The sequence below is a fragment of the Zophobas morio genome, unplaced genomic scaffold (genome assembly GCF_036711695.1).
Source record: "Zophobas morio isolate AGI-343-1 ecotype UQ-CSIRO unplaced genomic scaffold, CSIRO_AGI_Zmor_V1 ptg000002l, whole genome shotgun sequence".
NCBI classification, from domain to species: domain Eukaryota; kingdom Metazoa; phylum Arthropoda; class Insecta; order Coleoptera; family Tenebrionidae; genus Zophobas; species Zophobas morio.
Window position 1 is genome coordinate 25,747,265 of NW_026972107.1, and position 24,008 is coordinate 25,771,272.

The following is a 24,008-nucleotide window of genomic DNA, read 5'->3' on the forward strand; positions in this document are numbered from 1 at the left end:
TATCTGTTTAACAAAAATTGTCATGGACGGCGGACAGACAGACAGACGGAAACGGAAGGCTCATTTAAGTAAAAATCCTGTTTCTTAGATACATTATAAAATTTGATTCTGCAAATTTTATTTTTCTTGTGATAACCCCTATAAATGAATATAGAAATGGATTATTAAGATACAGGTTTATAAATATACCGTATGATCTAAAAGTTTTCAGATAAAGCTAGACTGTGATCACTGATCAGCCTATGTAGAAGTGATAGATAAGAGAGCTAATATTTATTGGAATATTGGAAAGAAATAGGACTCTAGCTTACGGGTATTAGTCACATTCTCCCTTTATCTGATAACTTTTGGATCATACTGTACTAATTTGAATTGATATAGGTGTATGTACTAATAACAACAATAAACTGTATTCCCAGGATTTATGTAGCAAAATTTTGGGATGCTGTGTTCAAGAATTTGCAATATATCAGAGATATTTTGAAGTTTTTAATTTAAGTTGCACAATTTTTAAATATTGTTTTATAAAATTTAAAAGGATTTATGTAGCAAAATTTTATATAACGTCATCAAATTGATGGTAGGGGCGAACAGATAATTTTTGGTTAGTGTTTTATTATTAGGTACTAGAGATTTTATCCCTGTAAAATTTTAAATAGTTAGATTAACAGTGAATTATTTGACTGTTTTACCAATAATGATAATGATGGTTAAATTAGAAAAACTTTTTCCCTCTTAAAATGTAAGTTATGCTCTAAACCAAAAATCTTCTGAAATAATGATTGATAACTACTATAGAAACTAAGTTTCAGTTAAGATTTGATTGATGTAACTTGTCTAACTTTCTGTTCGGGTCTAGTGTTACAAATTTCTCGTTCAAACTACAACACACAATGCATATGCTTCCATCTCGAATTTATTCCCAAACATATTTTCATCGCTCGTCGGCTATTAATCATATGCACATGCCTCTACACACAAAGTGCCAACGGAAATGAGCACTGCTCCACTTCCTGAGTAACGAAGGGTGTGTTGGCCATTGTCTGCACCTTCATAATCACAAACTCAGTAACTCTAACCTTCAGGATTGATACATTCATGCAATGATACATAGAATTCGAAAAGCCAAACAGTCGCGCTGCAGCAAAGCTCCAAAACCAATTACTTAATTGGTAAAACTCGTTTGGAACCCCAAATAACAAGCTTTCACTGTTAGCCTGCCAACTTGCCGGGAATTAATGAACAAGCGGAGTGACATTTTCCAGAGGAGGCGTGTAACATGATCTTCGTCTGGATGGTGTCAGGATAGCTGCAGTACTTGAGAATCCGTGCGACGGGGCGGCGGAACGAGGGGTATTGTTTTACAAGGAGACCTCCGACCTGTGCACATTTTGTAAAAATAAAGACAGGCTCACACTAGCGAGCGGCATTGTTTGCGGTACTCAGACGTGCGCGGGATTGTGGAGCAAATTACGACACGAATGGGAATTTTTTTACGGTAGGTCGCATAGGCGTCGACATTTACTCTTCGTGATTCGTTCACGGGGAAATGGTTGCAATGATTTTGAGGAATTCGAGGAGTGGGCAATCATACTTTTCGATAACCTGTAGGTACATTCCTAACGAATCTTGAAAAATGTGGTACTTTTCAATTTTCGTTTTTAGTTGGTTGCAAAGATCGTGGGTGGCACTAGTTGTATAGTGTGTATTTTTCCTATTGTTGTGGTTCAGGAAGTGTATTTGTATTTATTTAATACCATGCGATTGAAAATAAAATGAATTAGAGTTGGCTATGAGACCAACTGTATAGGTGCAATATTGAGAGAACTACCATTCAAATTAAAGCACCCCCTAACTAACATGAGTGACATTAATAATTTAATTTGTCAAAATTTGATCAACCCATTTCAATAGTTGTAACAAAGACAAGGGTTAATTTTGAAACAACATGACAAAATAGTCGTGATAACGTTAAGGGACGAAACGTGATGGTAACTTCAGCAAGTCAGTTTTAGACAGCTAAGAATTGCAAATTTCCATCATAAGAGTCGTTCTTTCAATTTTGCATTTAACTGTACTGCCCGACTGACATATTACAGCATTCACTGATCTGTCAGTGTTATAAATTAAAGGTGTAAGACCAGTCCCTCGTCCATCTTGTTGCGTAGTTTGTGAACACCCAGTGATTGATTAAAAGTGATTGAAGGTTATGTTGGCAGTGATTTAACTCAAATTGAGGGCAGTTGTATCACTCAAATTAATGGCCAAGCAATGCCAGTGCTAATCGATTTTATTTTCAATCACACTGGACATTTAATAGTTTCATAAAAACGTCACCAAATTGTTATTTTTGACATTTTACTAATATATTTAGTCTGTTTATTGTATAGTTCGTAACAACGGGTCTAAAGTTATTTAGACATGGCTTTCCTCGCCCCTGAAGTACAACCAATCAAATCCAGTTTGTTAGATAATTTAGAAAATTTGATTCTGCGAAATTTATGATAATCACTATAAGTTAAAATAAAGATAGGAGTAGAAGTATAGATAAAGAGAATTACGCTGTCCGTATGTGTTACATGTAAATTTTTCTTAATAAAATTTTTGCTATAGTGCAGCAAAGTATATAGTGGTTTTATGATTTTGACTTTTTCAAGCTTCTCGTTTGCGAACAAAGAGCACTTTAAACTAATAACGCTAAAGATAAATCGGTCCTAATTAGGAGAAGCGTGCCAGCCAAACACAACAGAGAACCACTATCTAAGTTGGGGATTGTGTCATAAATTTGCATTTAATAAGCTCCATTATTCGTTGACACAGTTGTTCTTTTTGTTTTAAAATCATTAAACACACTTGAGATATGATGTAAAATAAAGCAGCAGGTAGTTATTTCGTCAACACTGTCACTCATCATTTTAACGTTTACTCAATTTTCCTTAGAGGAACAACAGCCTTAAGAAGATATCCATACTTTTCAACAGATGTATGTAATACATTTGGCGTCTATTCGTCAAGTAAAAGTCGACATATGCCATTATGCCGTTGCTGGACTCATCAACTGTATTAGTGAACGTATGGATTACGATTCGGAAATAGAAATACAGTGAAAACTGTATTTTCAAATAATATCTGATGGACAAAAATGCAAAGGTGTCATAAATTTGACAATCTCATTTACAGTTTTTCAAAAGCTGCTTTTAATATTCTGTATACTACATGTAAAATTGTTGGATTTATCAAATTTGCTTAATGCTTTGGCAAACACACTTCATATATGAATATTAATTAGTTCTTTTTAACACCGTGAATGTCAATAATTCGTGAATCTTATTGTTGCTCTTGATTTTATTAACAACGACTTTTGTTGAACCATTATGTATTATTTGTTGCAGGCGTGGATACAGGATTTCGTTCGGGGGGGGGGGGGGGGGGGGGGGCAATTTTTGTGTGATTTTACCTATTTACCAGAAATTCGGTCTAAACAAAAAAATTATAAAATTTTAGCTAGTATACTCTTTTTCACATAACATGGGTGACATTTGGTTCTTTTCATTACACGTATAGTGTACAGTAGAACCTCTATAATCCTAATTCCTAATTGGGAAAAAGGTGTGTTCGGATTAACGATTTGTTCGGATCAGCAATTTTCGCAAAAATCTGAAAGGGAATTGAATAACAACTTCATACACTCTGAAAACAAACTTCAAGAAATAAACCTAAATTTTATTAAACAAAAATTAAAGAATTCTTAAGCAACAATGGATAATAGATACATTCTAAAAAAATATTACTCCGTGACCATAAACACGCTATCTTTTTGGAATAAACACCCCGGGATCTATACCCTGAAATTTTTCAGAATTTTTAGATGAATTTTTCAAAAATGAAATTTTCCATTATGTATTCGTATTACCTCCATTATGCAAATTTCGAGCCATTCTCGACGATTTTCGAAATTTAACTAAATATATTTTCTTGTAGATTTTGGACCTCAGAAGTCACTTCTGGCTTCATTTCTTCGATAACTTAAACCATTTTTCCAGAATGGTCCAGTTGAAATATCGCAATTTTTAAAAAATTCGAAAAATTCGAATTTCACAGCGAATTTTCCGAAAATATTGCTCCGTTACAATAAACATGGTATATTTTTGGAATCAGCACGTCGGGATATATATCCCTGAATTTTTACAGAATTTTTAGGAAAATTTTTCAAATATGAAATTTTTCTCATGCAAATTTCGACCCATTTTCGACGATTTTCGAAATTTAACCAAATACTTTCTCTTGTAGATTTCGGGTCTCCGATAACTTCATCCGTTTCTCCAGAATTAGTTAATTAATTTAGTGCTTTGAAATATCGCAATTTTTAAAAATTTCAAAATATTCCATACAACATATGCAGAAAGATCTTGCGTCATTTTTGGAAATAGATGCATGTTTTCAAGTTCAGTTCGGATTGCAGAATTTTTGTTCGGATTAAACAGGCATCGACTTCAAATAGCCTCTGTTCGGATTACTGGATGTTGAGACAATCGTGAGTTCGGATTATAGAGGTTGTACTGTATTTACAAAATGAAATATGATTTCAAAATTTTGAAATTGGTCAAAATAAAGTACCTCGGTCGTGTGTCAGGGGGGGACAATTGCACCCATTGCCCCCCCCCCTGGATCCGCGCCTGATTTGTTGATATATCAAATATCTAGGTACTGCCTCCCTGATTTACCTCGAAGAGATAACGAGTACTGGTCAAGAGCGCTTGGAGAACCTCAACTGTGGTCCAGGTTGGACGTTTACTACTCCGACACTATTCTTATTATTCATTTAATTTATTTTGGATTAGAAAACGAAGTACCTTAAAAATTATTTTAATAATTGTTTATTGAAATAATATTGGCATTCATGGAGTTAAACAATTTGTTATAAACTATAACATAACAGTGTTATATTTATACGTATACACATTTTACAAACTCGTATCTAGAAATGCGGTTTAAATAATAAGTATTGCAAAACTTTTTGCGAAATAAAATTCTGCCATTGGTTTAACTTCTTTACTTATTCTTATTAGTATTACAAATGTATTTTCTGACTTATTTAGATTCACGTTTGTTTCTATTTGCATAGATTTTAAAATTAAAATTTAAAAAGCGACAGTTAAAATTTATGTGAAGTTTACAAGGTGCTCTTATCAGTTTGGACCGGACTTAAGGTGAGGAATTAAGACACTCTAGGTTGTATGTATCAGTGGAACGAGAAATGACCTTGGACCGGAGTTGATCGTCCAGAGGGCTGCCTCCAATTTTATTTTTTTATTTCACATGTCGTAGATAGCTGTCGTGTCGATGTCAACTCAATTTAAAGGTTATTAATTCGCAACCGTCGATGAGACAAACTGATAACAGCTTAAAAAAAAAACAACAAAAGCTGGTGACATGACACTCTTGACCAGATTTTTAATTAAACACCACATGTAAACAAACGCGCAGATTTCATTGTTCTCTGATTACTACATTAAATTTAAGATAGGATTGCATCCAGTGATAACAAATTCTCACCCGATTAGTAATAGAGATACTTATTTCGTTACAGCACGATTTATGATATTATGCAACAGACGCCACTGCGTCTTAGTATCGTATCGCTAACACAAGTTTACATAGTACACGACAACCAGACATTTATAGGGTCGATTAAATTTTATTACAAGTAATAAAATCTTCGTGTGTTGACGAAAAGCCGTTAAGTCATTATAATGTACCAAAATAGAATAATTGAACTTGTTAAATGTTTTTCTTATTCTACGGTCGAAGACGTTCAAATTTGACAAAATATAACACGCAATTTTCGGTGTAATAAATTTGAGTTGTGCACAAATCAAAATGAATCTGTTTATCCCCACCAAAAAGTTGTCATTTTAGAAAATGTAATCTACTGTGCTTACTACTCGTATTACTACTTACTTAATAGATCGGGACCTCTTCGTTGATCCTTTGATACATGTGTTTTATCTCTTCTGATGTATTATCAACATTCCTTCAGATCATAGATTTATTACCAATCACAATGGAATTGATAATAAATCTCGTATTTCTGGAATGTGACGTTAAAAGTAAGTATATTTATAACAAGTTTGGTCGATGTAAAAGCGATACTATGTAGTTATGCACATAATCGTGGAAGAGTCACGCGAACTAGAAGAATTTATGCGACTTGTCAACTCTACTCTCGATCAAACTAGAAGACTTTAAATTGCATCCAAACTTGGAACATGCCAGTTAGATTTGTTCTTGTTCCTCGGTAAGTCAACATGATTGTAATGCGACCATTTCCGCAGACAGCAATCCTCGCATGCATGTAATCAGATACTGAAATGATAGATTAATCCATTTTGCAACGAAAAAATTGCTCGACCATTAAATGGATGACTTCTTTTGATCGATTGCTTATTCAGGTTATTGCGAGACGGAATCCTTATATTTACAGTGAACTGAGGAAGGAGCTGCATTCCTCATATCATTTACACCAAGATCGTGGATATGTGAAATAGCCGATAAGTGCACTTATATTACCAGTGGTATTATTATAGTCGTTATAATAAGAGTTTCTCATCACATAATTATACTTAAATACAGATATTAAGAGATTGTGATGATTAGTTATATTGTTTTAATAGACGTATTTCTTAAGACCTGCACCACTTTTGCGGAAGGTACAATTTCTTTCTGCCTTTCAGTTAAATATAGAAAGATATCGCAGACTCTACAGAATTTGCGTTCATTTCTGTCTGCATTGTTCGGACGGATTTTCCAACTTAATTCCAAATTTGTAGCTTACGGTCCAAATGGGTATTTAATAACTTCCGTATAGCTTGCCATTTAGCATTCTAATGACTGATTCAAATTTTACTGCAGACGTTTTCAACAGATTTGTGAAGGTTTTGAATAGATCTATACAAGTTTACTAAATAAATACGTAATTAAACTACTTGCATGTTGAAGCTCTAGCGTTGGATGTCTCATTAATTTATTCAGTTGCCTCGAATGAACAGACCCAGCGCATCCGCCATTTGAATCGTAAAAATTGTAAGCCTTTTATTTTCAGATGCAATTAGTTTAACTCAAGAAGCTTCACAGCCGATAATTCATTACTTCATTATCGTACACAACGTAATAACGAATTCCTTGTTTAGCGAGCATAATGGGCTCAGCAGCTGGAAATAATAAAACCTTAACATTTGCAACGTGTGCGGTTCGGTTTAATTTTAACTCGTATAAGGCAACAAGCTATTAAAACTGTATTTAGTTTAGTCAAGAGAAAGTCGAGAGAAAGAAGGAATAAATCCTATTGTCTTTAATTTTTATCGATTCATTCTATTAGGAACGAACCGTCGCTTTAAAAATGATTTGCCCGTGGTGATATTTATTAAACTGACAGTTTCATTTCTGCAGCACTCGAGATTGAGAAATTCGACCTTAGGGGTAAGAAATCGTGATGGTCGATTTTGTAAAATAAAACCAAACTATGCTGTAATGACTTCGGTACGTGGTTGTGCTAATTTGCGATGTCTGGCGACAGGACTGGGTCAATAGGTTTGCATGGTTCACGTTAGTTTTTCCTCGACGATTCCGTCTAACTGGACTGATGGTAAACCGGTACTTCGAACGGATGAGATTTTTATTGTAAAGACATGTCGTCGATGTCAAACGTCCTTTGACAACTTTTTCGTGGAATGTGGAAATTTGGATCACTTTTAGTGGAACACACAAACGATGCATGTTGTAAGTGGTATATATTCGCGAATTTGTTTATTTGAACTTCATTCCAATCAGACAAGTTATTTGCTTTCTCTAAAACAAGTTAGTACAGAGTTGCTATAGAGTCTAATCGTGTACTGACAGCATACACGAAAAGAACTACATAGTCCTCAACGAAAAGTTAATTTTCGTTATGTGTTATGAGAAGATAAAATGGTTAAAAGTGAAACCATATTATCCATATATAGTTTTTCCATATTAAATATTAATATCTTCAACCGGTTCACTAGGCGACCTTTTCACAAGTCCCCAAGTCTTGTTACTCTAGAAAGTAAGTGAGTGTAAGCTAGGAAATATTGTAATAGGATTCATTTGACGAATAACTGATTTCATGTTTCTACCGTTTCCGTTTATTTGTAGTCTGTCATCTGTTGGCAATTTTATTAGGCAGATAATCTTCAAAACTCCTGGACTGATTTTTGAGAATTTTTAAATGTATTCTGAAAAAATGGTAAAACACTGACCAAATTTTGTTAAATTAATTCTATTTAAAATGTTGTGGCGGCACAATAACACGTCGGTAAGCAGAGAAAGATAAGTGGCCAAGTAGTCCAGTGGTTAAGATACTTGCCCGGAAAGCATAGAGACGTGGGTTCGGCTCCCACCGAGGCACAACATTTTTCTCTGCTTACCTATATTGGTGACCACCGACAGGCAGCACGCACACACGCACACACAACATCCTTCTGCTACCGCCCTGTGCCCGCTGTGTTCGGGGTCCGCAGCATCGCCAGGGTTCGAACAACGAACGTAAGAGTAGCAGGGCGACGCCAGCATCTATTTCCTTCGCACCCCAGCACGACCGCGCCCTGTGTCACTGGGGGCGGGGCAGTACTGTGGCGGCACAATAACACGTCGGTAAGCAGAGAAAGATAAGTGGCCTCGTAGTTCAGTGGTTAAGATACTTGCCCGGAAAGCATACAGACGTGAGATCGGCTCCCACCGAGGCACAACATTTTTCTCTGCTTACCTACAATGTGCAAAATAATATCCTTTTGTACCAATAATTTAATAATCCACCACTATTTATAAACGTGTGCATGTACATTTTTGCAAAAAAATTCTAATTGTACAACCAAGAACAAAAAAAAACATTGCTAAAAATTTTGCACTTGTCACTAGAAACGAAGACGATTTGAAGATGATTTATTTACCTGGGAGTGGCAATTTTTAATTGCATTTGCAAATATTACTTCCTCAGTATAGTAAAAATAAATTTATTGCAAGTTACCCACCATTATTTCCGAGCAAATTCGAATTATTTTCAACAGTGTTCGAAACAATTGTAATAACGGAAACATGGTAGACGAACGACAACTCTTTCTTTCAACGGTAGTCAGTTTACACAGCAGCAAACTTGCGATTATTGTTAAAACGGATTTTTCAAACCAAATATGATAATTTGATTTTAAAATTTTGTTGCAGGGTTCTGTAAAAAAATCAGAAATTCAACTGTTTGGTTAAAATTTAGATCAATGTATGTATTAAAAAACAAAACCCTTTGCAAAAAAATACAATCCCATCAAAAAATAAGTGCATTAATAAATTGTTAAAAGCGAATTTCCCTCGGCCCTTAATTTTAATATTTGCAACATCAATATGAATTTATTTTTTCTGTGCATTTCATTTACCAAGCGAACGTGCTAACTTAAAATCTATAAAGCATAATTATATATGTTTCAGAAAAATAAATGAAATAAAACTAAATTTTAATCAGTCTTTCGTAACCATGAGATCATTTTTAATGTTTTACTTTGTTCGCCTTACACTTTTTTTTATCTCCCTAGTCACACCTGAGGCTTCCTAGATCACCAGATTTGCTCGTAGCCACCATAATATTATCAACATGACACATATGGATTGAAAAGTAAACCGTTTAACAGACTCCTGAATCATGTCAAAGAGCTTTTTGCGTCAATGCCACCCTCTTCAACAGGTTAAAGAAAGACATCAAACATATGCCCTACCCTTTACTGTTACCTTGCTCTCACTTTCAAAGAAATTGCAAATTATGGTCTTTCCTTGCCCCCACTTGTTCCTTTTTCCACGGCGTTTGTTAATTCGCAACACCCGACTAAACAATTCTCAACGTGTCAATGTTCATTTGCATCCCGGATGCATGTTGTGCAAGAATTTTCCAGCAAGTGACGAGGAGCGGTGCTCTCTTGGACATTCATAACTGTTGATCGGCTTTCCGTGGAAGAAAGAGGGCTGTGTCAGTCTTGGTCGCAATCACATAGACCGACATTAATATTCATTGTATACGGGGCGAGTCTTTTAAAAACGGTATGCTAGAACAGAAGGAAGCGTTTGTACGGCCGCCGTCACTCTACGACATTGCCCATGCATGATGCGTGCTGCACCGCACATCCACTCCTTGTACGTGCGTGCCCATTTTATTCGGCCACTGGTATATTGCATGTCTGAACATCCCTACATGGACGCCGACAGTCGGAGACAATAGAAAATGAAGCTTTTATTTTTGTTGTAATGGGCGATTTTATCTCGACGAGGAAAAGTTGTTGTATTTGTGCGGTTGTGGAACAGATGGGCTACTGCGGGAGATCTGAAACTACAATCTTCCAAAAGCTAATATTATGTAAGTGTCGTAAGAAGTCGACACAACACACTTATTAATGAATTTGTATAATATTATCTTTAAAAACTAGACAGAAATGTGACAAATCGAGGGTAGAACATTAAGGCGATGCTGTCTTCGCATTAAGTAATGTTGAATTTAATTTGTTCTAATGTCAAATCTAAGCTTTTTTCTAATTTTTACCCATTTCGGAAAAAATTCGTCATTGTCATTCATTAGAAATGCCTTCCTTTGTGATAATTTTTAATACATTACAACTTTCTCATTGGAATTTCTAATAAGTACTGTGCTTTGTAACAGTTAGTCTACTACACATTCAAATGCTTTACTGTATTCATTTTTTTTAAGAATATCGTACAGATGGTAAAACGCTTACCAAAATTGGTCTAATCATGCCCTGCAAAAAGTTGATGATGTCATCTCAAAATTTTGCTAAGTCAAATGTACGAAATAATATGCTTCTATATTATTTTTCAAAATGGGCGCGAAGGTCAAGGACACGCAAAACCCAAAAATTTACTCTTAACTGTGTAGTTTAGTATTTTTTTACACCTCCTTATTTTACTTTATCGACAATGCAATAGTGACTGATCTGTCAGTTGAGACGTCAAGAATCGCATAAATTTGAATCGTTTCTATGAGCGCGTTCTATCGCAATATTTATGATAAATTATGTTCTTACTGAGTGGAGAAGTTAGAAGAACAACTTAAAAGCACCCAGCAGAGGTCCTAAAAGAACAGATTTATAAATATGTCTAGGGTAAATGCTATGGCAGTGACGAGAGCAAGAGGAATTATCCACCTATTTTTCAATACTCCTACCACTGTCAGTATTTTCCAATTGAACTGGCGTGGGGGACAGTGTAAACTATCTTACAATAAACATATTCGGGAACACGGTGGCGCTATTGGTGTTGTATGTACAGTCCTTAAGGCGGGAGGCTCTTGCTACAGTAGGTGCAGACAAATGGCAAAATATTATTAGACATTGTGAACGGCTGATCAGGGATGATTGGAAGCGTTTAATGGGGTAATGCACCATATGAAGACATGCCCCCCAATCATAATTTCTCTCGATTCTGATTCTGATTCTGAATCAGAATGTTTTTCTAATAACTTGTCAGCTTGTCACTTTTTCATTTGGCATTTAATGTCAACAACAATCAGCATTAAGCCCTCAATGCAAACGGCTCTAAAGTCCTTGCTATGTACAGCAGCAGTGTTGAAACATGAGAGTGAAAGCAATGTAAATTCTGTGTTTTCTGTTATATAACATACTATTTAGTTACATTTTCTTTTGTTTACAATATCATAGACGAGTACAACACAGATGTACAACAAAACGTGTTGTTTACTGTAACGTCCGCGACCCTACAGTTTTGCGAGGGTTGTGATCTCCGCTAACTACACTGGTAAGTTGTCGACCTTGAAATTTGCTTAAATTTTGAAAAATAATATATACGTGATTTACCTGTCAGTTTACCATATTCTGAACCTTAATGCATGTAGATCTAAAAAAAAAAACAATGTTACTACAAAATTTTACAATTCATCTTAGAAAGTACACAATCGAATGACCTGAAATTTTGCACACGTAGATATGGTACCTGGCTAACCAGAATTTATCTATTCATTTAGAATTGTTTAATCAAATATTTCAGAAAAATGGATTAAAGAAACCATTTATGTTAAATAAAAACGGTTTATTTCATTTTTCCGAAACTGTAGAAGCACAGTACTATTATTAGTGTTATTAATGTTACAGTTTACGCATCAATAGTGGTGTATTTGACCCCCCCCCCCCCAATAATCTGATGACGTCATAAACAAAATTTTTTGAGAAAACGTTGCCGATTTGTAACATCCAGTACAATATAAATATGTCGTTTACCGGTACTTTAATAATCCAATGGTAGTTTTTATCTTAACGTATTATAGGGATTATGCCAAGAAACTAAAATGTCCAGAGTTAAATTTTATAATTTATCTAAAAATCTGGACTTGTTCCACTAATTATACTCCAAGAGTGGTGGAAGTTCTGTTTAAATAATTGTAGACGAATTAAGTTTTTCAAAAAATTTTCAGTTACAATTAAAAAGGTTCTTTTAATAACAATAATAATAATTATTACTAGATGATTGTATTTACTACGTATTTCTAGAAACTCTAACAAGGCATCTAAAAATTTGCTCCAAAATATGTTCCACAAGACCGACTTTTCAATTGTTGTAATTCCTAGATGAGTATGTACGTCCTGATTTTTTATATTTTTTTGAGTATAATATTTGAATTTGTTTTTTTCTTAAATGCTATTTTGTTATTAAACTTACTGAGTATGTGTTCTTAGCTTGCGCCGCTAAACCTAAAACACTTTCATATTTAGACTTTTAAGATTTTTGCCAAACCTTTTGTGGTTGAAGTGGCAAATAAATTTTAGTCAAAACTTGTTACTCATTTTTCCTTCCAAATAGAAGGTTCAAAGACTCGTAGGTAATACTTTCATCTTTCCATACATTTCTAACTTCCTAAAATCTTTGCGCGGGAAGGCAGGATATCTCCTCAACAACATAAGCAGTTAAGTACATCAGCACATCACTAATCTGAACTCCTTATCCCAATTTTTTTCATTTATTTAAAAGTGAGTCGTCTGTTGACCAAAAATTAAGACTTGCCAACTTTGCTAGCGGACCGAAATGGGAGTCAGCGGTAATTTAACAAACTGCACTGCAATTTTTTTCGAATACATCCAGTTCTAACTTATTATTACTTTACACTTTTTGAGTTTTAAAACCTATAGAAATTCTAGCATTTTAAATATATTTATTTCCGTCATTCTAGGAAAATACTGACGCATAGAAAACACATCTATGAAAAAAACTTGTTTACCGATTGTGGTTTCTTAATATGTTGTTGGAAAAACTGCGCATTAAGTTGAAAAACGTTTGTTTCGTGCGTGCATCTATTATATTCTATAAATTTATTTTGGTTATAACCAGATTTCAAACGTGTAATTTAAAGTTTAAGTTGTTGCACTATAGTTATATGATTTGGAAGAGTTGTCTACTTCTCCTATTAATATATTTGATCATGGATTTCTAAAAATTGATCGACTGCCTTTCTTTTGACTTTTTGTACAAAAAAAATTTGTTTATTAAAAATATTAACGAATACGGTAAAAAAAACTTTGTATCGTCAATGCAATCTAATGATTAAACTGAATGATATACATTCTGAATCGATGTTAAATTAGTGTTTTGAGGGAAAGAATACATTGTTACTAAATCGACACTTGAAGTCGGTTAATCTTTGTAATTCGAACATGTAATCTGGTATAACTTCAGTTAGTATGTAGTCTTAATTTTTAAAAAAATGTAGCTAATTATAACAGTGTTCATAGAATCTTCGTTAACGTAGAATATACTAACTGAGTATACTAACATATAATTTAAATAGAAGCGGACTTACGCTTCAGACCGGCACAATGTTATAGTTACAATTAAAGCGCCAATTTTTGGATTTAACTGAGTGTTTCCTTTTTGACGGTATTAAAAATATTAAATTATTAAATAAGAAAATTAAATGCGTTGATGAATTCTCTTTTGACTTCATCGCATGTATAATATTAATTATAAAAACAACGAAAACTTAGAAAGTGAAATTATGAGGCTGTAATTTTTGTTTATTAGTTTTATCAATAGACGAGGTACTTTCCATGGAGCAACACACATATTTGCATGTATTCGCAAGTAAATTAACTAGTTAATATTGTACATCCATTGGTATCATGTAATAAAGTTAACGGTTCTAAACTTTCTGAAGGTTTTGCTTGTCATAAGTTTAAAAGGAGTCGTATCATGTATGTATCATCCAGTACTCTAACAGACATATATCTTTAGTATATCCCGCTGTAAATCAACAGACTAACGATTTTTTTGTAATATACGTAGGTATAATGTTACCAACAAGGCACACACATAAATCCTATCTAGCCTATCTTTATATCTAGCATCACCTCTGACCTTCCGCCTTTTTAGAGCCTGAAATGTAATTCTTGCAATCTGTTGTCCGACTGTCACTTTTTGATTTGGTGTCCCCATTCTGCAACAACTCTTGTTTTAAACAGTAAATGGCTACCTAAATGTCGTACAGGTGAGCAAAAACACGTGTAAATTTTTTAAAAGGTTGGATGAGTTGTTGTGCCTCAGAATCAGCCCACGAAGTCCGGTTAAGGACAATATTGTCTGTTCATACTCATCACAGAGCCGTGCAACATCGCATAAAATATGTAAATTTCGCCATAAATTTCAGCAAAAAGTGTTATTAAAGATACCTCAACAATGCGATAACGATCCCACGCAATGTTCGGTTTTCTCAGCTTTCCATCAATTTGTCATGGCATTTCAATGGACATACCACCCACAATTTTCAATATTATTAGTTATTACCACCATCATCATGATGGGAACTGCAATAAAGGATTGATTTGTGTGTCGTCTGGCGTGCGAAAGAAGAAGGAAAAAGACAGACAGTGGCGGCGGTCAACTTTGAGAGTAGGAGGGCTAATATGTGACCACGTTTTTCTTTTGTGCTTAAGCTAAGGAAATATTTTTTTCGAAGAATGTTTAATTTCATACTTTCTTGACGATTTACAGCTCGCAGAATACTGATCATTGTGAAATTTTAGTGTAGGTACTTCAAGATTATTGTGAAAGTATTGTACAAAAGTCATTCTTGCAAAGAAACTGGGGGTATGTTGAAAATTATGCAATACTGTTCACTTCTAAAGTTTCAGATAAATTTTACAGTTGCTTCAAGATAGGTCAATCACCTGATGAAGTGAACTGCGGCTCACCCCGGCCCTTGTGTGCCGCCACTGTAAATACAATATACATTTTGCGTTGCCGCTGTTGGATCGTTTAGCGATTTAGCTGTCTCGCGAATTTGTTCCGGTTGTTTTTCCGTTTGTATTATACCGGAACACCGCCACTTTCCATGAATAGGCTACCGCACAATTAAGGATCGCAATCAATCTTGTATAATATATAGAAGTTAATGGTTTCTCCGGAGCTGAAGGCGCAGCCGTTTTCATTACCGCCATTGCCGGAAAACGTGATCCGCGTTTTTTTGACACCATGAAATACACAACACGTGAACCGTTTAACAATGTTGACCCTTATCTAGAAATGAGGGCATACTTCTGTCCACTAGTCTGAAGAAATTAGTCGCCGACTTCAATTTAGACCATTAATTGGGATCTTTGACCCCTACAGTTGATCGAATTAAATTCAATTCAATTATGGCGACAAGTAATGCATTTGACTGCAAACACGGCATTCAAATCAGTGCAATTGCTATTAATGGGCTAGAAAAACACTCGTCAAAAGGTTTAACAGTTTCTTGACATGGCAGACAGGATGTAGAAATCATTGCTATACCATAGGATGAGACAAATGCCACACCCTTGAAGGCATGCAACCCCAGGAGGCAGTCACACCTCATTGTTAAAATGCAACATGGCTTCACAATTTCATAATGTAAAAAAGGTGTGTGAGTGCAAAATTTATTCCTTCGGTACATTCATGGGCTGATGTTTAATTTTCTAGAGTTTTATTATGTTTCTCAACGTGTAATAGATGACATTATAAATTCTTATAAGGTTAATACATATTTTCATGACTAATGATTTTTTTTATTAATTATAACAAATTATAAATAAGATCTAATAACGGACATTCTTAAACACTAAAAATAAACAAACAATATGTGAACATTTTATCCATGTCGTACAAAAAATGACTAGTAGAAATGCTACTTGAAAAAAACTACATTCTAGGAACAGCTTTTTATTGGCTTTGTCAGAGTTATAACATCGTGATAATAATTGTTTGTTAGTTCTTCTGCATCACCAAGTATTTATTTTGAAAATTTTGGATTAGTAGTATGACGTAGAATAGCTGATGCTTCCATTCCATATCATCTGTATTGGAATCGAATATACAATAAAATTTAAAAAGATCAACACATTGTTTTTGGAATTACTTTGCAATTGACTTTTCAGGTACTTTTTTTAGTTTATATAATTTTCAAGCAAAGAAGTTGGAATTTCACTATTAATGCTTGATTTATTCGTGGATGATGGCTACCGTAATCCATTTTGATAGCATTATTGTGAATTAATTTGGGTTGATTTTTCTGTAAACCGCATTTTTTTAAGATGTCGCCAATTATGCTATCATTGTAGTCCTTTTTGTATCATTAATATTTTTTTCATATAGAATTGTCGTGTCCTCCTCTACAACCGTTTTTTGATGTTGAATTAGAACGATCAATTCAAATTTTTTTGTTTTCCTATGCGTATCGTATCATAGTAAAAATATGGTTTTTCCTCAGTCTTACATTTTCTAAAGAATTGTAAAAAAAAATCGTGTATTCGAAGTCTTTCTGACGGTGTTGTGTAGACTTGTATGTATGACAAAACCCAATATTTTTTCATTTTTAATAAAATTTTTATTGCGTGTCATTCATACTTTTTATCAAAAATTCACTTCCAAAACCAAATTCACTATAATTATTTCAGTGTCAGTCACTGGCGTCTGTAAGTACATTTGGGCATGTCATAAGTGAAATTTTTAATTACAAATGTAAAAGTGATCGTTACGAGTATGTGTTTGAGGTATTTTTGTTAAACTTGCTTGTTTTCAATTACAGGAAAAAAAATGTTAATTCCAGTCGTTATCTGTATAATTACTGGACTAAATTCCAGAAATCAATTTTTGCTATTCATTTGTGTCACTTCTGCAAATATGATTTCGCAACATTCATTTGAAATATTTGAGATGAACTAAATAATTATATGTAATCTGATAACAGAGATTAACATAACCTTAATTAACGTGCTAACATAAACGTTAAATTCTGCATATAAGTCCTAGTTAAATAAATACGCAGATTTTAAGAAGTAGTAGTCATAATAATTATTTATTAATTAAGTTAACTCTTTTAATGAAAAGTTGTGGAAATTTTCGTGTGGTGACTTTTTTTTCAGACGCTAAAATTGTACGTCATTAATATTTGGATAAAACTGGTTTTTGAGCCTAGGCACTTATTTTGTAATTACGGATTTGCTTGCGAGTAATTTTCACTTGAAATACAATTGTTTTTACAAAATATCTCAATTATTATAAAAAAATTGGTAGAAGTTTATTTCGACTGAAATTATAAAATTAGATTTTGCAATATTTGTTTTCTGATAACTTTTATAAAGTCAAAACCAGGGGCATAAATAACACTTCCGCAGCCCCTGCGCCGTGGGGGCGCAAATTGCAAAAGATTATGCAGACTGCACAAGTTCGAACAATGTAAAATATATTTAAAGCTGATAACCAACGAGAAAAAATGGCCTCTCAGCAGTAATAACAAGCTTTAATTTCAAGCGCTTATTTATACATCGTAAGAATGTCACCTAGAAATTTGTTTGATTTGAATGAGTTTGTCACCTCAAAACAGGACCTAAAATTATTCATTAAGCCACAGTCGACAGAATGTTCTGAATATTATTGTTATTATTATAATTCTTATTAAATAAAGACGTGCGTATTCTCACCTTTTTGAGAAAATGAGGTGACTCGTTTTTAATTCGGTCAATAAAAAATTGTTATAACATCATAGATATAGATAGTCCGAGAGAAAAAGAGAAAAAAAAAACCAAACGGTCAAGTTTGGCATCGAACGTGGGACCCCCGATCCGCGTTTCGAGTTCTTACTCACTGAGCCATGGTTGAAATATTAAACGTTAATGGTAAATTGGTACTATACTGTATTTTTTTTTTGAACATTTGGACGTTTCGGAAAAAACTCAAAGCGGATTCGAACACCACAAGTACACGAGTATAATACTGTATAACATTTAAATATTTTAGAATAGAAGTCTTTGAAATGACGTCATCAAATTGTCGGTGAGGATGATTAACCAAATTTTGGTTAGCGTTTTACCATCTACATGATCTACGTACAAAATTTTACAACAATCCAGTAGTCCAGTAGTTTCGGAAATTACATGTCTAATAGAAATTGACAGACAGACATACAGACGGACGGAAACGGGAGACTACTTATTCGTATTCAAGGGGTCATGAAACGTCGAGAAAACATAAAAGTGGTCATTCGTCCGATGGACTCGAGCACTATACTTCCCTAGCTTACACCCAGGAAGTAATGAACCAATTTATTTTAATAAGTAAATCAAAAACGGCTCATCTAATTTTTCGGTAACTTTGGGAACATAGTACTGCGGTTAGTGTAACACCGTACGTATCAAAATACGTATAACACTATTAAAAAAATCTCCCCTACAACTTAAGGCACAGTTAACATAAAGCATTGAGGTTATATACGAGATGAATATTTTTTTTGTATAATGAATTTAAATTAAATACACAAAAATGTATAGTACGAGTATGTCTGACAAAAAAGTTTGTACGTATGTATATAAATGGAACATCATTGAAAAATATTTTTATCTTATGCATATGATTTTGAGGCCACATAGTACATAGCTACTAAGGGTAACAGTCTGGAAACAGTATATATAAAGTGTAAGGAAAAAACTGGTGGAATATCAATCCTGAGATAGCTCTCATCTACATTCGTCTTAACTGATGCAGCGCCGAGAAAAGATTCACTAATAAGTCAATTGCCAGGAGCCACTGACCCATAAGTGACAACGAGCGCATCCGGATTGAAACTGTTGTTATTTTACACCGCCATCGTGTGCAGCATCCCAATGAGCATTTTATCCCAAGAAATGCACGCATCACGCGTAAACTCACGATCTACAATCTTCAAATTACTCCCTTGTTCTTTACTGCCGCCACAGCGCAATCCATCATTTTGGCAACTTCTTTATTAGCGAAAGGTCGTTGCGCCGAGGGTCGTAAATAAAAACATCAATTACTCACCACTCCACACACGATACCGCAGCATCAAAGGAACGCTTACCAATTGATTTGTGTTGGTTCATAGCGCATAAAGCTCGTTAGGTGGGTCAGCCCTGCTTTGGTGCTTTTCTAATCCGTCCATCCTCAATATCCTTGTTTGGATATCGGACGTGCACATCGCACCATGTTCCGCATGCTGGAATATATCAACACGACTTGATGTCAAGAGCAGAGGTCGCGATTTCTTCTAACTCCGCTAAGGTCGAGGAAAAGCTGCAGAAAATCACAGAGACGGGTTCATAACTTCGTGTCGAGATATTTGAATTGTTCGTGTGGTTGCAGTATTCTTACTTTGCTTCAGGGGAATAATGTAAGCAATATTATGGAAATTCCGTGTAACGTTATTGGAAACGGAAACTCTTGGATGTTTTTGTTTCATTGCCGGAAATCTAATGTGTTTGTAAGTGAGATTCACACAGGGATAAAATTTTTCTCACGGTGAAGGTAAAACAAGCTTCGAGAATTCATCTTTGGAGTATTGTCATGTATAAAATTTTCTTTTTAAGCAAATTGTCTTCTGTGTTATATTCAGAGGACTATACAGCGCATCTTTTGCTGTTCATTAAATTGTATTGGAGAAATTATAAACAGAGGGAGAGCACCAAAGACGTGTCATGAATGAGTTTCACACAATTTTATTTAATTTTATTTTAAAATTTTACTTTTTAAATAAAACGCAAATCGTTTCGAATAAACTCGTTACTTAAATAAAGATTCCCTATTAAAAGGAGTATTAGGAAAAAAAATAAGCGGAAGCTATATAATAAGATCACTAATTTCACTTTTTGGCGTTTCATGGCTCCTAGAATATGGAAAAGTAGGTCTCCCATATCCATTTGCTCCGTTTTCGCCATCTCTTTTTTGTCCTCTCGACTGATTGTTATGAAATTTTAGTTCTATTTTAGGAATATCGTGGGCGTCGTGAAACGCCGACTATAGTATGTGTTTCCACTAAAAATGTAATCATGTGATCTCAAAATTTGCCATAAATTTTCTAAAAAATATGTAAAACAAAATGTTTCCCTACATGTGAATTATTTATTTTTAACTTAGAAATTACAAAACCTATTGTACGCTCTCTAGTTAACTTGTACACTCAATTCTGTCTTTACTCTATTTGTCCTTTTCAAAATCTTGTTGTTATTTTAAAATTTTGTTAAGTAATTCTTGTTTGATATCTTGTTTGTCTAAATATAAAACACGAGATAAATACAACATTTACGCTTTAATAATATGTATTTATTTATTTTTAGATTCATTTATACAAGATGATTAGGAAATTAATTATCAATTTATTTTATTGGTTAACTCAAAAAGGGTTTATTTGATTTTCCAAAGATTATGAGGAATTTTTGTTTTAATATATAGTTGTTATCTTAAAAAGTAATGCAGAATTAACTGATATATTTATCTAGCCAACAATTTCACGATGAAAAATCTGCATAATAAAGTTTCTATAAAGCCATCATCAAATTCATGGTGGCACTTCCAGCTTCACAGGAAATGAGGAAACTTTTTTAAAGAGGCTGCAGTTTTTTTCACTTTGTTGTTTTTACAAAAGTTATCGGTTTGTCGACACGGTTTAAAAATGGCTTGTCAACATGACTTGGGAAGTCTGTTGCCATTTAAAGTCGAGACAAAATAAGTACTTCAACCATATTTCTAGTTACAATTGGTTCACTTATTATTGTTAAAAAAAAGAATTGTTGTTATGTAACCGACAGTGTTACTGAATCCAAAATGTAATGATTTTTATCTACCACACATTTATTTAAAAAATTGGTCAATATATTCGGGTATCAGAAGCGGCTTTGAAAAAATAAGTGCCTCACTGTAGTAATAAGGTGGCAAAATAATTAACAAAAAATATTCCAGTGCCAGCCTTGATACCAAAATTATTGATGGGCAAGTCAAACTAAGTATGCATAAAAATAATAATATAGTAATTGAATAGCTTTTGCAAAAATTCTAAAACTAGTAAACATTAATGTGGAAATTTAGCTGAAAGTAAATTATTTTGTTATTTATAAAGGACCAAAATGATCTAAAATCTTAAATCTTAATAGTTTGTAAATATGTACTCATAAACATCTTTTCTAACTTTAACGGCCGTTGAAATGCCAAAAATTCATCTAAAATATTACCAGTTTCAATATACTTACTCTTCGCAGTAGTATCACCAAATCTAAAATCGCAACATAAAATGTACAGTTACTATCACATAAATCACGTACAGATGACAATTTGAATTTGTATCCATGCTATTGATTTTGACACAACGTAAAAGTGAGGTTGTACGGGATTTATGTGATAGTAACTGTACCTCTAGTAAGACGCGAGTATCCAGGAAGATTCATTTAGCTTTATTTTAATTGTAAATTTACAAAACTGTTGCATCATTTAGACTCTATACTATAATGAATCAGAGACTTCTGTAGTCTAGGTGGAAGTTCGACGTGCAATCTAAGCCCACGGCGCTTATTATCAAGATAATTTTGGAACCGGAAACCCCGCGGGGAAAGTGACGGAAATATGTAAATTTGTTCACGCATCGAATAATAATCGGACCAATTTTGACCGGTCAACCGTTGAATATGATCATCACATCGCAAATCGTGTCGACATTTAATTTTTATACGTCGATTTTTGCCTTTGAAACCTCTCGTCCTCCACGAAACGGAAAACCTGAATTGGGAACGCAAGCCTTCACGGCTCATAGAGCACGGGGCTTCAATCACAGACAAGAAATGAAGCCCTAATTAAATTTAAACATAAAGGACCATCACGCCTCTTAATTGACTGTGGAGTGGGATTAGATCGGAATTGTCGCACCAATAATTCACTTTCTTTCGTAAGAAAAACTGTTCTTCGCAGTTTATGAAATCGCTTTTTAACAAAATTGCTAAATTGATTATCAGTTGGGAACCATGCTTGATTGCTTATTGTTTCGAAATCGATGTTTGAAATTTCGCATTTCACGGGATTTAAAAATATGTGTTTGCTATAATTTAAGTGCAAATTTTTAGTATTCATTTTTTATTGTTTCAGATATCGATTATGTGAACAGGAATAATTTTCTCAGCGAGCTAGACAATGGAGTTCTCTTGTGCCATCTGGCCCAGGTGATTTGCGATAAAGCCAAGTATGCTATCGATACGGGTCATGCTAAAGGTGTAAGTAATTAAATGTAAGATTTGTGTTGCGATATTGATACAATTTTTATGTTTTAGCCTGTTCCGACTGTCAGGGGAAAATGTTTTGAGAAAGCGATGCGTCGAAGTTTTTTCTCGAGGGACAACATGGAAAATTTTATTAAGTTTTGTAGATCTTTAGGGGTTCACGAGAATTTGTTGTTCGAGAGCGACGACTTAGGTGAGTGTTTTAGTTGCAAAGTGAAGAGAAAAACATTTATTCTCACGTTCTTTTTGATACGAAACGTAAATACATTTTTCCAAACCACTTCATCTGAACATATTTGTACTATACAAAACTGTTTGACTCAGAAAATGGCATGATTTTGATTTACGTCAAACAACACCTGATAATCTTCTCTTATCTCGTCTTTAGGGTTCTGTAGTATCTTTAAGTTCGTTAAAGACGAATGTTACGGAAACGTTCTTGATATGATAAAATATAAACCTACCGGAGAATAAAATGTGTACCTACCACAATTCTCAAACAGATTTTGAAGTTTCTTAACACTTACATTCTATTATTTTGAGATTGATGTTAATGTAAGAGTTTTTGTTAATTCTCCTTATACTAAGCCATAAATGAATTATAAAAAATTTTTAGTCACAAGTATTGATTCTTTTGTATTTTATTTAGTGCGTATGTACAATTTTTAGATTTGTTCACAAATCTATGCAGATGTTCTATAATAATTAAAAGTTAGTTAACTAGTTTTGGCAGAAACGAGTAAATCGATCTTTTTCAATAAGTTTTAACTAGTAGTTGGTTTTTCATATCCATTGTATTCTATGTAGACGTAATCTCTGATCCTACCAAAACGACTAATTTGAAATTTTTATTGTACGTAAGATGGTAAATTTTTTTGAAACATATTTTAGTAATTTTCAGTGTGGTATGCTGTTTGACGTTGATCTATCACTTAATTATCTATCGTCATTTTTAACATATATGGATTAAAAATAGTAAACTTTCAATAAATTTTAAAATTTGGCCAAGAAAGTACACGGCGGTTATTCTAAAATGTTAGGAATACAATAATATTGATTTAATGGTTACATAATACAAACAAAATTTTATTATTCCTTTCAGAAAAATAATAATTTCCTGTTTATCAAAAAATATACCCTAAAGTGCGGTACTGTTTGTGTTTTTAATTTTTACGGTTACTTAACACATATTTGGAATTGGTTGGTTGTGTAAATGTCATTTCCCTATTTTAGCAACATTTTACAAACTTAATTACATCGATTCGTAGACTCACGCAATTGCTCACTGATTACATCTTCATTGAAGCTTCCATTGTTCCATCCAGTGGTTCCGAATTTTGCAAGAATCTAAAACTTATTCTTTGATTTTATGGTGTCTATTTGCTGAGTCCGTTTAATAAAATCAGCAGCAGCCACATA

General features: G+C 33.8%; 1 protein-coding gene across 1 annotated transcript in view; it reads left to right on the forward strand.

Moving 5' to 3' along the window:
* The window catches only part of LOC135131593 (growth arrest-specific protein 2-like), a 57,468-nt gene that overhangs the window by 29,569 nt on the left and 3,891 nt on the right, over positions 1–24,008 (forward strand). Inside the window, exons 4-5 of the mRNA XM_064059407.1 lie at positions 22,459–22,583; positions 22,641–22,782. Of these exons, the coding sequence (XP_063915477.1) occupies positions 22,459–22,583; positions 22,641–22,782 (267 nt within the window). The remainder of the gene's footprint in view (positions 1–22,458; positions 22,584–22,640; positions 22,783–24,008) is intronic.